This window comes from Crotalus tigris, unplaced genomic scaffold (assembly GCF_016545835.1).
Source record: "Crotalus tigris isolate CLP2741 ecotype Arizona unplaced genomic scaffold, ASM1654583v1 scf7180000019601.482383, whole genome shotgun sequence".
In the NCBI taxonomy this organism is placed as follows: domain Eukaryota; kingdom Metazoa; phylum Chordata; class Lepidosauria; order Squamata; family Viperidae; genus Crotalus; species Crotalus tigris.
Genome location: NW_024097617.1, coordinates 223,786 through 238,953, shown reverse-complemented (window position 1 = coordinate 238,953; position 15,168 = coordinate 223,786). Strand labels below are relative to the sequence as shown.

The window sequence follows — 15,168 nt, the reverse complement described above, 5'->3', positions numbered from 1 at the left end:
AAAGTGAGCCGTCTTGAACTGTTCCATTCTGGGAAAGCACAATTCCTCCTCGATTTACATCCACAACTGAGCCCAAAATTTCTGTTGCACGCTGGCTGAGGAATAAAAGAGCCAAGTTGGAAGACCCCAGCTTGTGGACTTCAACTCCCAGAATTCCTCAGCCAGGCATGCTGGCTGAGGAATTCTGGGAGTTGAAGTCCACCAGTCATAGAAGGGCCAAGTTGGAAGACCCCTGGTCTGGATCCAAGCTCGTGGTTTCATCAAAATGGCCGACTGAGGAATTCTGGGAGTTGAAGTCCACCAGTCCTAAAAAGGCCAAGTTGGAAGACCCCAGCTTGTGGACTTCAACTCCCAGAATTCCTCAGCCAGGCACGCTGGCTGAGGAATTCTGGGAGTTGAAGTCCACCAGTCATAGAAGGGCCAAGCTGGAAGACCCCTGGTCTGGATCCAAGCTCGCAGTTTCATCAAAATGGCCGAATGAGGAATTCTGGGAGTTGAAGTCCACCGGTCCTAAGAGGACCAAGTTGGAAGACCCCTGTCCTAGAGGCTGGAGACAGGCAATCTGTTTCCTGGGCCTAAGGTGGCCCTGTGGGACTGTGGGCACCCCAACCTTACCTTCTGGTGTGATGTGAATGGAGCTGTGTGCCCTAGGCAGGTGGTATGGAGAAGGTCTTGGGACTTCGTGAAGGAACATCTCCATCTCCATGGCGTCAACCAGAATAAGAGTTGAAGGGGGCCTTGGAGGTCTTCTAGTCCAACCCCCTACTCAGACAGGAGGCCCTATCCCAGTCCAGACAAAGGGTTGTCCAATCTGTTCTTAAAAAATCTCCAGTGATGGAGCATCCCAGAACTTCTGGAGGCAACCAGACTGGGTTTCTCCTTCAACCTTCCTTTCTTCTTACGCAATGGACAGGTTTCTGAGTTCTGAGGGGTTTTGTCTCCAATTCTCCCCCCATGAGGGCAGCTATCATAGCCCCCATCCCCAGTGCTCTTTAGTAAGACCCTGATTGGAACCCCCCCCCCCAATCAAAAGTCTTGGCAGTGACCAGGCTGTGGCTGAGTCCATCATGCTTTTTTTTCTTGCAGACAGCTCTACACTTGGATCTCCCAAAGTCTCAAGATGACCCTGATCACCGACATCAATCAACAAGTAAGATTTGGGATCTCTTTGCCTCAAAGCGGGTCCTCCCATCGACTGAGGTCAAAAGCCATCGAGTGTCCATCCATCTTCATTGCTCCATCGCCATGTCTGGGTGGATCACTCCATTTTGCTTCCTTCTCATCGCTTCCCATACCAGCCTTCCAAATCTAAAGATTTTTTTTGGCAATTCAGAACAGAGCTGGAAGGGACCTTGGAGGTCTTCTAGTTCAACCCCCTGCTCAAGCAGGAAAGCCTGTACCATTTCTGACCAAAGGCTGTCCAGTCTCTTCTTTAAAAGATGCAGAGATGGAGCGTCCACAACGTCTGGAGGCAGGTTGTTCCACTGGTTAATTGTTCTCACTGTCAGGAAGTTTCTCCTTAGTTCTAGGTTGATTCTCTCCTTGGTTAATTTCCATCCGTTGCTTCTCGTCCTGCCTTCAGGGGCTTTGGAGAATAGAATAGAATAGAATAGAATAGAATATAGAATAGAATAGAATAGAATAGAATAGAATAGAATAGAATAGAATAGAATAGAATAGAATAGAATAGAAGCTGGAAGGGATCTTGGAGGTCATCAAGTCCAACCCCCTGCTCAGGCGGGAAACATACCATTCCAGACAAATGGCTGTCCAGTCTCTTCTTAAAAATTTCCAGTGTTGGAGCATTCACCGCTTCTGGAAGCAGGCTGTTCCACTGGTTAATTGTTCTCACTGTCAGGAAATTCCTCCTTAGTTCTAGGTTGTTTCTCTCCTTGATTAGTTCCCATCTGTTGCTTCTTGTCTTGCCTTCAGGCACTTTGGAGAATAGCTTGACTCCCTCTTCTTTGGGGCAGTCCCTGAGATACTGGAAGACTGCTATCCTGTCCCCCCTCGTCCTTCTTTTCTCTAGACTGGCCATACCCAAATCCAGCCACCGTTGTTCAATTAATTAATTAATTAATTAATTAATTGATATGCTGCCTGTTCTTGCCCAGAGGTGACTCTGGGCAACTTGCCACCAAGATAAAACCTTAAACTATGAAAACAAAATAAATATTAAGATTAAAATACAAAGACGCTGAGACCAGCATTCTCAGGTGCCTTGGGACTGCGTTTCCCAGAATTCCTTCTCATCGTTTCCATACCAACCTCCCGAAGGCAAATCTTTATTTATTTACCTAACTTATTAATCGCTGGTCTCGCTTAGAGGCGACCGTAACAGCTAATCCTCGGCTTACGGCCACGACTGGAACCCAAAATTTCTGTGGCTAAAGGCAAGACATTTGTTAATTGAGTTTTGTCCCATTTTACCACCTTTTTTCCATCGTCGTTAAGTGGGTTGCTGCAGTTGTTCATTGAGTCACGTGGTTGTTAAGTGAAACAAGATTCCCAGCTGACTTTGCTGGTCACATGAGCCTGGGGGGACACCGTGACCATCGTAAATATGAGTCAGTGGCCATGTCTCCGAATTTCGATCGGGTTGACCATGGTCGTAAGTGTGAATCAGCAGTGATAAGCCGTTGTAACTTCCAACAGTCACTAAACGAAATGTTGTAAGTCGAGGACTACTTTTAAGTTGAGGATACGCTTCTCTTATCAGTGGGAAACAGACCGGGCATATCCTCCCGTGTGTAAAATCCGCACACACCCCTGGCCAGGCGATGTGCATCAGATTCTTGGCCCGCGCGCAAAGTTCTCACGGAGCCTTTTGAAAGGAGATTTATGAGAAGGCAAAAACCTTCCTGAGTTTTCAACAGGTAGATTGGCTTTCATTAAAGAAGCTCAATTTATCTTTCAGCTTGTTAGCGCAGAGATGGTTCCCCCCGCCCCCAAGGCCCCGTCTGAATCAGGGGGGCTCACTCCGCCGCCTTTTTTCCCAGCCAGGTGGAATGCACAGGTGTCTGTCTGCGTTTTTCCCAGCCACCTCCTGCAACTTTATCAGGATGTATCCCCGGAGAATGATTGGCAGAGGCAGGAAGGAAGTGAGGGCTCCGATTTCACTGTGAGCAGGTGACATGCCGGACAGATAATAATAATAATAATAATAATAATAATAATAATAATAATAATAATAATACTGTGGCAAAAGCAAGCAAGGGTAGTACCAATAGTCATAGGCTCCTTGGGTGCAATCCCAAAACAACTGGAGCACCACTTGAACACCATTGGCATTGACAAATTCGCTATTAGTCAATTGCAAAAGGCGGCCTTATTAGGAACTGCCTCCATCCTGCGACGATATCTGTAATACCATCAAACATCCACATCTACCTATCCCAGGTCCTGGGTAAGGACTCGATAGGTAGACAAAATGCCAAATCCAGTCTGAACATCTGGCTGACAGTGCAGTGATTAATAATAATAATGATAATAATAATAATAAAGTTGGAAGGGACCTTGGAGATCATCTAGTCCAACCCCCTGCCTCAGGCAGGAAACCCTATACAATTTCAGACAAATGGCTGCTTAGTCTTTTCTTGAAAACTTCCAGTGTTGGAACGTTCCCCGCTTCTGAAGGCAGGTTGTTCCACTGGTTAATTGTTCTCACTGTCAGGAAGTTTCTCCTTATTTCTACGTTTGCTTCTCTCCTTGATGAGTTTCCATCCGTTGCTTCTTGTCCTGCCTTCAGGAGCTTTGGAGAAGAGCTTGACTCCCTCTTCTTTGGGGCAGCCCCTGAGATACTGGAAGCTTGCTATCATGTCCCCCCTCGTCCTTCTCTTCATTAAACTAGACATGCCCAATTCCAGCAACCGTTCTTTATATGCTTTAGCCTCCAGTCCCCTGATCCTCTTTGTTGCTCTTCTCTGTACTCTTTCTAGAGTCTCAGCATCTTTTTTACATTGTTGAGACCAAAACTGGATGCAGGATTCCAAGTGTGGCCTTACCAAGGCCTTGTAAAGTGGTATTAATCTTGACCTGTCCTTAGGTGCTTTGGAGAATAGTTTGACTCCCTCTTCTTTGTGGCAACCCCTGGGATATTGGAAAATTGCTATCATGTCCCCCTCCTCATCCTTCTCTTCATTAAACTGGACATTCCCAATTCCAGCAACCGTTCCTTATATGTTTTAGCCTCCAGTCCCCTGATCATCCTTATTGCTCTTCTCTGTCCTCTTTCTAGAGTCTCAACATTTTTTTTTACATCGTGGAAACCAAAACTGGATGCAGTATTCCAAGTGTGGCCTTACCAAGGCCTTGTAAAGTGGTATCAACACTTCACCTGATCTTGATTCTCTCCCTCTGTTAATGCAGCCCAGCATTGGGTAGCGAGCCTAGAAATGGCCCATCCATCCATCCATCCATTCATCCACCATCCTTGCTCTAGCTGTTTACCTGTTTGTTTTGCATGCTTTCTTCCCCCCCCCCCGTCCCCAAGGATTTCAAGCTAGTCCGTGCAGTGTAGGCCGGGATGAAGAAAAATGGCACGATGAAAAAAAAAAGATGCCGATGCGAGGGGACGACCTATAGAGGATCCTTGACTTGGCGAGCGTTTGTTGAGGGACGGTTCGAAGTCACAAGGAGTCAAAAAAAATGACTTACGGCTTCTGAAGTTACGATGCCACTGGAAAAAGGGGTTTATGACTTTTCACACTTAAAACCCGTTGCAGCATCCCCCAGGGTCACCTGATCAAAATTTGGACATTTGGCCACTGGCTCATATTTGTGACGGTCGCTGTGTTCCCAGGGGGGGGGAAGGTCCTGTGATCCCCTTTTGCCCTTTTCCGACAAGCAAAATCACTGAGGAAGCCAAAGACTGCAGCCAGTTTTGGTCACCCTATCACAAAAAAGATGTTGAGACCTTGGAAAAAGTCCAGAGAAGAGCAACTAAGATGATCCAAGGCCTGGAGAGTAAAACGTACAAGGAACGGCTGCGGGACTTGGGTTTGGCTGGTTTAAAGAAAAGAAGAAATAGGGGAGACATGATAGAAGGGTTCCATTTGTCCGAAATGGTGTAGGGTTTCCTGCCCGAGCAGGGGGTTGGACTAGATGACCTCCAAGGTCCCTTCCAACTTTACTACTACTATAAGTATCTGAGGGGCTATCCCAAAGAAGAGGGGGTCAGGTTGTTCACCAAAGCACCAGAGGGAAGGATGAGAAACAACGGTTGGAAACTGATCAGAGAGAGAAGCAACCTGGAATTAAGGAGAAAGTTCCTAACAGTGAGGACAATTAGCCAGTGGAACAGCTTGCCACCAGAAATCATGGGTGCTTCATCACTGGAGGCTTTTAAGAAGGGATTACACATTCATCTGTCTGAGATAGCATAGTTTTCCTGCTTCAACAGGGGGGTGGACTAGAACAGGGCTTTTCAACCTTTTCACCCATTGTACCACTTTTAGGATATGGCAACATCCAAGTACCTCCAGTTGCCCAGCAAGGTGTCAAAAACTCGATGACCAAAAAAAAGAGGAAAAAAGTGATAAAGTACAGATAGTCCTCGACTTACAACAGTTCGCTTAGTGACTGTTTGAAGTTACAATGGCACTGAAAAAAGTGCCCCCCAAGCCACAGCCGAGCGAGACACCTGCCTGCCCACCTGGCGGCGCTCTTCCTCCTGTCCGAGGTTTTCGTTGTTGTGAGGATTTCTGTTGAGGATTGGGGGGGGGGTGTTTGGTTTTTATTCCCCCCATCTGCTGGGTGGTTGCAGCAGGTTTTGATCACTTCACATGACCCTGGGACACTGTGACCGTCATAAATAGGAATCAGTTGCCAAGCCTCTGAATGTAAATCACAAGACCCTGGAGAGGCTGCAACATTCCAGCTGATCGGCGCTTCTTCTGGGTTCAGCAGAAGCCCCAGGATCAGTGCTGAGCTCCAGCTGGAACCTGGCGCTGATCCTGGCGCTTCCGCTGAGCCCTGACAGCCCTGCAGCTCCAGCCGTCTCTCGCTCAGGCTTGTGTGGTGCTGCCACCGGTTCAGCTCATTCCCCTCCCCCGCTACCCCTTTTCTAGGATGGTCGCGTACCACGTGCCAGATGCCAATGTACTACAGGTAGTACCCGTACCACTGGTTGAAAAGCCTGTTCTATTCTATTCTATTCTATTCTATTCTATTCTATTCTATTCTATTCTATTCTATTCTATTCTATTCTATTCTATTACTTATTCCTTATTCCTTATTCCCTATTCCCTATTCTATTCTATTCCCTATTCCCTATTCCATTCCACTCCACTCCATTCCATTCTATTCTATTCCTTATTCCTTATTCCCTATTCTATTCTATTCTATTCTATTCTATTCTATTCTATTCTATTCTATTCTATTCTATTCTATTCTATTCTATTCTATTCTATTCTCTATTCCCTATTCCATTTCACTCCACTCCACTCCGTTCCATTCTGTTCCGTTCCGTTCTGTTCTGTTCTGTTCTATTTCCTATTCCTATTATTTCTTATTCTATTCTATTCTATTCTGTAATCCACTTGACCTTCAGTCACGTATACCTTTACTATACAAATGGGGGCTGAAGGTCTTTCTTGCTTAAAGGACCCAGCAAGGACACTAGAGAACTGAAAAGATTTTTCTATGCTGTCTCTCTCTTCATGGTCAGTTTTTCCTTCCCTTCCAGGTGTGCCCAGAATTCAAGAAATACGTGGATCGTTTTTCACAGTATTTGAGAAACAGAGAGCGTGAGTATGCCTACCACGGTCAGGTTCAAACCCCGAGTCTTCTCCTTCCCAGGCTCTCTCAGACCTTGAATGTTGCTTTCCTGTTGTTCTTGTCTAGTTTGGGCCCAGATAGACTCCGTAGCAGCGTTTGACTTCTCCTTGGTGAGCAAACCAGAGATCACAGACGATTACGGAAATCTGGATTTCAAGGTAATCCCCTGACAAAGGCACACAGCATTCATCGCGGACTCAGTTAATAATAATAATAACAACAACAACAACAACAACAACAAAGTTGGAAGGGACTTTGGAGGTCATCTAGTCCAACCCCCTATTGAGGCAGGAGACCCTAGACCAGGGGTCTTCAAACTTTGCTCTTTTATGACTTGTGGACTTCAACTCCCAGAATTCCTCAACCAGCCACGTGTGGATGGATGGAAACTCATCAAGGAAAGAAGCAACCTGGAACTAAGGAGAAATTTCCTGACAGTGAGGACAATTAACCAGTGGAACCACCTGCCCCCAGAAGTTGTGGGCGCTCCATCACTGGATGCTTTTAAGAAGAGACTGGACAGCCACCTATTTGAAATGTTATAGGGTCTCTTGCTTGGGCAGGGGGCTGGACTAGAAGACCTCCAAGGTCCCTTCCAGCTCCATTTTGATTGCTGAATCCAACCTTTTGGGCACCAGTTGAGAGCTACTTCTCCTCCTCCTCCTCCTCCTCCTCTTCCACCTCTTCCTCTTTCTCCTGTCCCTCCTCCTTCTCCTCCTTCTCCTTCTCTTCTCCTCCACCACCTCCACCTTCTTCTCCTCTTCTTCCTCCTTCTTCCTCTTCTTCTCCTCCTCCTCCTCCTGTTCCTCCTCCTTCTTTCTCTCCTCCTCCTCGTTCTCCTTCTCCTCCTCTTCCTCCTTCTTTCTCTTCTCCTCCTCCTCCCCATCTTCTTCTTCTTTCTCTCCTCCTTTTCTCCTGAAGAAGTCTGAAACGGCAGAGGGTTTCTTGCCTGAGCAGGGGGTTGGACTAGATGACCTCCAAGGTCCCTTCCAACCTTGTTGTTGTTGTTACTCCTCCCCTTCTCCTCCTCCTCCTCCTCCTCCTCCTCCACGTGGAGAACGTCACACACGGCATTGAGTTGACCCACCAGTTGAAAGAGACGGGACTGACCTCCCCGTTTTTCCTCTCGTCTTTCAGGGGGAGTTCTTCTCGGTGCAGGAGCGTGAAAGAAGCCCCCTCAGGCCGACCCCCATCCTCCTACCTGACGGGTCCCACTCCATGTTTGTCATCGGGGTCTCCGATTTTCTGGTCAACTCAGCGGCCTTTGTGTACTTCACGGGAAATATGTTCCGGGTGAAATACACCGACAAGACGGTAAGGGTTCTCCGGGGATTATCCCAGCTCCAAGGAGGAATGACTCTTTCGTATCTTCTTCCCACCTTGACCCACCAGAAGTAGAGGACGGGGCTTGTCCTACAAGTGGGTCGTCCAAGCCATCCCTAAGGTGCTTTGTTGAAGGGGGCAACTGGACGTCCTTGTTTTTCCTTTGAAGACCTTTCGCTTCTCATCCCAGAAGCTTCTCCAGATTTTGAGACTGGATGGTGGGGAAGGGAGGGTTAATAATAATAATAATAATAATAATAATAATAATAATAATAATGGTAAGGAACTCGATAGGTAGACAAAATGCCAAATCCAGTCTGAACATCTGGCTGCCTGTGCGATGACCAATAATAATAATAATAATAATAATAATAATAATAATAAAGTAGCAACAATGGTGCATTGGAAGATGGGCAAAAAATATCATTTGCCTGTAAGCAAAAACTGGTGAGATCATAAAATAGAGAAAGTCATGGAAAATGATAAAATTAAACTGCTCTGGGACTTCAGAATTCAAACAGACAAGCACCTGCAACATAACACCCCAGACTTAACAATTGTCGATAAGAAAGACAAAAAAGTCTGGATAGTGGATGTGACAGAGCCTGGAGATAGCAGAATAGAAGAGAAAGAATTGGAGAAGATAACACAATACAAAGACCTACAAATAGAAATAGAAAGACTGTGGCAAAAGCAAGCAAGGGTGGTACCAATAGTCATAGGCGCTTTGGGTGCAATCCCAAAACAACTGGAGCACCACTTGAACACCATTGGCATTGACAAATTCACTATTAGTCAATTGCAAAAGGCGGCCTTACTAGGAACTGCTTCCATCTTGCGACGATATCTGTAATACCATCAAACATCCACATCTGCCTATCCCAGGTCCTGGGTAAGGACTCGATAGGTAGACAAAATGCCAAATCCAGTCTGAACATCTGGCTGACTGTGCGATGATCAATAATAATAATAATAATAATAATAATAATGATGATGATGATGATGATGATGTTGGAAGGGACCTTGGAGGTCATCTAGTCCAACCCCCTGCTCAGCCAGGAAACTCTTGACCATTTCAGACAAATGGCTGTCCAGTCTCTTCTTAAAAACTTCCAATGTTGGAGCATTAACCACTTCTGGTGGCAGGTTGTTCCACTGGTTAATTGTTCTAACTGTCAGGAAGTTTCTCCTTAGTTCTAGGTTGCTTCTCTCCTTGATGAGTTTCCATCCATTGCTTCTTCTCCTGCCTTCAGGTGCTTTGGAGAAGAGCTTGACTGCCTCTTCTTTGGGGCAGCCCCTGAGATACTGGAAGGCTGATATAATAATAATAATAGTAAAGTTGGAAGGGACCTTGGAGGTCATCTAGTCCAACCCCCTGCTCGGGCAGGAAACCCTACACCATTTCGGACAAATGGCTGTCCAGTCTCTTCTTAAAAACTTCCAGTGTTGGAGCATTTACTGCTTCTGGAGGCAAGCTGTTCCACTGATTAATTGTTCTCACTGTCAGGAAGTTTCTCCTTAGTTCTCGGTTGCTTCTCTCCTTGATGAGTTTCCACCCGTTGCTTCTTGTCCTGCCTTCAGGTGCTTTGGAAAATAGCTTAATTCCCTCTTCTTTATGGCAGCCCCTGAGATATTGGAATACTGCTATCATGTCCCCCCTTGTCCTTCTCTTCGTTAAACTAGACATACCCAATTCTAGCAACCATTCCTTATATGTTTTAGCTCCAGTCCCCTAATCATCTTTGTTGCTCTTCTCTGTACTCTTTCTAGAGTCTCAACATCTTTTTTACATCGTGGTGACCAAAACTGTATGCAGTATTCCAAGTGTGGCATTACCAAGGCATTGAAGAGTGGTATTAATACTTCGCGTGATCTTGATTCTATCCCTCTGTTAATGCAGCCTAGCACTGTGTTGGCCTTTTTGGCAGCTGCTGGCTCATATTTAAGTGATTGTCTACTAGGACTCCGAGGTCCCTCTCACAGTTACTACTATTGAGCATGGTGCCACCTATGCTGTACTTGTGCATTTGGTTTTTCTTGCCTAAATGTAGAACCTTGCTTTTTTCACCATTGAATTTCATTTTGTTAGTCATGTCGCCCCTCGTCCTTCTCTTCATTAAACTAGACATAGACAATTCCAGCAACCGTTCCTTGTATGTTTATACTCCTTGTAGACAGCTGGTCATTTGCCTTCTTTTAGAGAGTCTTTGAGTCTTTGTATTATTCAGACAATGATTATACCGTTATTATTATTATTATTATTAATAACAACAACAACAACAACAACAAAGAGGGCCTCTTTGGTCATCCAAAGATACCTTCCTCTTTTGAAGGGATGACCAACGCCTATAACCATAACTGAGCCCAAAGTTTCTGTTGCTAAGCGAGACATTCGTTAAGTGAGTTTGGCTCCATTTTATGACTTTCCTTACTACAGCTCTTAACTGGATCACCGCAGTTGTTAAGCGAGTGACGTAGTCGTTCAGCCAATCTGGGCTTCCCCCGTTGACTTTGCTTGTCAGAAACGGAGATCACGTGACACCCCCCCCTCAGGATACTGCGGGACGGTCCTAAATACGAGTCAGTTGCCACTTAACGACGGACCAACTCGCTTTAACGGCCACGTGATTTGGACTTGCAACCAAGCGGTTCACTTCATGGGTGCCCTAAAAAAAAAAAAAGGCCGTAAAACTCAAGACTGATTGGGCGGGTGCCTCGTGAACTGCGACCGAAGCGTCGCTCCCAATTGACGTCATAAGTCGAGGACTATCTGTTACTGTAAAACAGAAAAAAAACCTGTGGGTGCTACATCCAGGGAGGTTTTTAAGAAGAGACGGGAGAGCCCTTTGTCCAAAATGGTATAGGGTCTCCTGCTTGAGCAGTGGGGGTCAGACTTGATGACCTCCGAGGCTCCTTCCAGCTCTGTTCTTCTAGGTCAGTGGTTCTCAACCTGTGGGTCGGGACCCCATTTGGGGTCGAACGACCATTTCTCGGGGGTCGCCAAACAACGCAGTCCGCCATTTTCCCCCCCTTTTCCTTAGCTGTGCTCCTCCCTTTTATTCTATTGGCTTTTGAAAGCCAATCGAATAGACTTTCTTGAACAGAGTCTAATTCTATTGGCTTTCAAAAGCCAATAGGAATTGTCCAGGCTGTCTCTGCCCTGCTGAGCCCGCCAAAAGTCCCATCCTGCAAACGGTGCTGCACCGTTGAGTAGTCCTCGACTTAAGACCGGTTGAGTAGTCCTCAACTTATGACCGGTTGGGGTCACGGCATTAAAAAGGTGGAGAACCACTGTTCTAGGTCCTCAACGAATCTATTTCCCCTTTCAGATACCCAAAGAGGTCCCGTTTCGCTTGAACACCCAAAACGTTGGATCATTTTTTCCCGAGGTAAGAAAAACGGATGGGTTCAAATAGTTAAGACGCGTATCCTGAAAGATTAGATTTTGTGACGAATTGCGAGAAAGGGAATTGGGGGTTGTTTAAAACTTGGAAATTATAAATATTCAACGTTACGTTTAAATATGAATGGGAAACGCAAAACTGGGGAAAACTAACCAGGACATGGACGGTCTAAAAAAGATTGAAGGTTAAAAAACAACGAGGATAGGTATAAACGAAACATGATTGATCAACGTCAGAAAGCTATTTTTATTTCATCAACATCATAAGAATGGGTATTAATTTAAATAGGAGGTAGTAAATACCAGGGGGGAAAGAGAGGAAATATTTAATGTAATAGGTTTGAGATTGGTACTAAAGATATTTGTGCGTTACTGAATTTTTGCTTTTCAAATATTTAAATGGAAAATGAGAAAATCGATAAACGTTTTCTCATTTAAAAAAAAAAGAGAACGGATGGGTTGGGGGGGGAATCGGGCCGGGCGAGATAGCTGGCGGGGGATCTGTGGATCTCGGGTGGATCTGCAGCCTCTGCTCTTCTTCCTCTCCAGCTGAAGAGGCAGTTTCCGGAGAGCCCCATGGAGCTGCACCTGGAAGCGCGGAAGGAGCCGAAGCTGCACTTCCACCCCGAGGGCCTGGATGTCAGCATCCTGGGCCGGGCGGAGGCCTTTGTGGTCCTGCCCGACAGCAGCCTGGTGCCCGTCTTCACCCTCAGCGTGGTAAGCATCGGAGCAGGGAAAGGAGGGAGCTGCACGGAAGGAGCCGGGCGGAGATGACACTCGGCTAAGCAGTTCTGTCAGATTAGAAAGAAAGGGAGGGAGAAGAAGAGGAGGAAACAGGAGGGAGGGGGAAGAAGAGGAGAAGAGATGGAGGGGGAAATAGAGAGGAGGAAGAGAAGAGAAGAAGGAAGAGGAGGAGGAGGAGGAAATAGGAGAGGCAGGGGAGGAAGAGGAGAAGAGATGGAGGAGGAAAGAGAGAGGAGGAAGAGAAGAGAAGAAGGAAGAGGAGGTGGAGGAGGAAATAGGAGAGGCAGGGGAAGAAGAGGAGAAGAGACGGAGGAGGAAATAGAGAGGAGGAAGAGAAGAGAAGAAGGAAGAGGAGGAGGAAATAGGAGAGGCAGGGGAGGAAGAGAAGAAGAGACGGAGGAGGAAATAGAGAGGAGAAAGAGAAAAGAAGAAGGAAGAGGAAGTGGAGGAGGAAGAGGAGAAGAGATGGAGGAGTAAATAGAGAGGAGGAAGAGAAGAGAAGAAGGAAGAGGAGGAGGAAATAGGAGAGGCAGGGGAGGAAGAGAAGAAGAGACGGAGGAGGAAATAGAGAGGAGAAAGAGAAAAGAAGAAGGAAGAGGAAGTGGAGGAGGAAGAGGAGAAGAGATGGAGGAGTAAATAGAGAGGAGGAGGAGGAACAGAAGAAAGGTGGAGGAGGAAATAGGAGAAGGAGGAAGAGGAGGAGGAGGAAGAGAAGAGAAGAGAAGAAGGAAGACAAGAGGTGGAGGAAGAAATAGAGAGGAGGAAGAGAAAGAGGAAATAGGAGGGAGGGGTAAGGGGAGGAAGAGAAGAGGAAGAGATGGATGAAACAGGAGAGAGGAGGAGGAAGAGGAAGGAGGTGGAGGAAGAGAAGGGAAAAAGGAAGAGAAGAGATGGAGGAAATGGGAGAGAGGAGGAGAAGGAAAGGAAGAGAAGAGGTGGAGGAGGAAATAGAGAGGAGAAGGAGAAAGAGGAAATAGGGAGGGGAAGGAGAAGGGAGAGAAGAGGAGGAGATGGAGGATGAAACAGGAGAGAGGAGGAAGAGAAGAGGAGAAGGAGAGGAAGAGAAGAGGTGGAAGAGAAAACAGGAGAAAGGAGGAGAAAAGAGTAAGAGGAGAGGAGAAGGAGGGAATCGGGAGGGGGAGGAGGAAGAGGAAGGTGGAGGAGGAGGAGGAGAAGAAGAAGAGGTGGAAGAAATAGGAAATAGGAGGAAGAGGAGAAAGGGGAGAGGAGGAGGAGGAAGGGGAGGAGGAAGGAGGGGAAAGAGAAGAGGAAGGAGCAGGAGAAAAGAAGAAGGACAGAAGAGGAGGAGGATGGGAAAGACAGAAGGAGGCCCCCAACACAGAAAGGACCAGTGAACATGCATAGAACACGCATGCACGTCAGGCATGGTCTTACTTGATCCCGTGCACTTCGAGTATTTCCAGAAGGTCTGGCTGCCTTCAGAGACCCCATGAGACCCCCCCTCCCCACTACTCAGGCAGCCCATCTTGCTTCCCCTACACCGTGGAGTAGGTGCTCCGGACTCTTCTGCACCTGAACTACGTTTCCCTCCGACTCTCCCAGGACTGCGACCTCACCGGGCAGATCTCCCTGGAAGCCGTCCGTTCGGGCGATTCCTTGGCCAAGGTGGGGGGCTCGTTGGCCCTGAAAGAGTGAGTCTCCCTCCCCTCGCACCCCTTCCCCACCCGCCGTCCCAAAGCCTTTCTCCTCCTCCGTTTTCCTGCAGTCCTCGGACTTACGACCGCTCATGGAGCGGAGCGGTTAGGAGGGCACCGAAAACTGGGGCTTAAAACGGCCAGATTTTAGAAACGGAGGCAGCGTCCGTCGCTCGGGTGATAAAACCGAAGGGGCTTGCCGACCGGCAGGGACAGAGAGTCCTCAACTTAACGGCAGTTCATTTAGTGACCGTTCAAACTTCCAGTGACGCTGAATGACCTACCTCCAGAAGCTGTGAATGCTCTGACACTGGAGGCTTTAAAGAAGAGGCTGGATAACCATTTGTTTGAAATGGTATAGGGTTTCCTGCCTGAGCAGGGAGATAGACTAGATGACCTCCAGAGTGCCTTCCAACTTTATTATTATTATTATTAGTGGCTTACGGCCATTTTTTTACACTTATGGCTGTTGAGGCTTTCCCAGGGGTCACGTGATCAAAATTCAAAGAGAATAGAATAGAATAGAATAGAATAGAATAGAATAGAAAATAGAATAGAAAATAGAAAATAGAAAATATAGAACATAGAATAGAATATAGTACATAGAACATAATAGAATAGAACAGAAAATAGAATAGAATAGAATAGAATAGAAAATAGAATAGAATAGAAAATAGAAAATATAGAACATAGAATAGAATATAGTACATAGAACATAATAGAATAGAACAGAAAATAGAATAGAATAGAATAGAATAGAATAGAATAGAATAGAATAGAATAGAATAGAATATAGAAAACAAAATAGAAAATGGAATGAATGGAATATAGAAATTACAGTAGAATAGAATATAGCACAGAACATAGAACGCAATAGAACACAGAACAGGAATAGAAAATAGTATAGAATAGAATAAAAAAAATAGAAAATAGAATGAATAGAATTGAATAAAATATAGAATAGAATAGAATATAGAACAGAACAAAGAATAAAAAATTCAATAATCAAGTTGGAAGGGACCTTGGAGGTCATCTAGTCCAACCCCCTGCTCAGCCAGGAAACCCTATACCATTTCAGACAAACGGCTGTCCAGTCTCTTCTTAAAAACTTCCAGTGTTGGAGCATTCACAGTTTCTGGAGGCAGGTTGTTCCACTGGTTACTTGTCCTCACTGTCAGGAAGTTTCTCCATAATTCCAGGTTGCTTCTCTCCTTGATCAGTTTCCACCTGTTGCTTCTTGTCCTGCCTTCAGGTGCTTTGGAGAGT

At 46.1% G+C, this 15,168-nt stretch overlaps 1 protein-coding gene across 3 annotated transcripts in view; it reads left to right on the top strand.

Moving 5' to 3' along the window:
• The window catches only part of LOC120317338 (bactericidal permeability-increasing protein-like), a 46,402-nt gene that overhangs the window by 27,794 nt on the left and 3,440 nt on the right, over positions 1 to 15,168 (top strand). For all 3 annotated transcript variants that reach the window (XM_039363869.1, XM_039363867.1, XM_039363868.1), the window contains 7 exons: positions 1,087 to 1,150; positions 6,686 to 6,746; positions 6,844 to 6,935; positions 7,915 to 8,091; positions 11,430 to 11,489; positions 12,053 to 12,220; positions 13,811 to 13,899. In XM_039363869.1, coding sequence (XP_039219803.1) covers positions 1,087 to 1,150; positions 6,686 to 6,746; positions 6,844 to 6,935; positions 7,915 to 8,091; positions 11,430 to 11,489; positions 12,053 to 12,220; positions 13,811 to 13,899 — 711 coding nt within the window. The remainder of the gene's footprint in view (positions 1 to 1,086; positions 1,151 to 6,685; positions 6,747 to 6,843; positions 6,936 to 7,914; positions 8,092 to 11,429; positions 11,490 to 12,052; positions 12,221 to 13,810; positions 13,900 to 15,168) is intronic.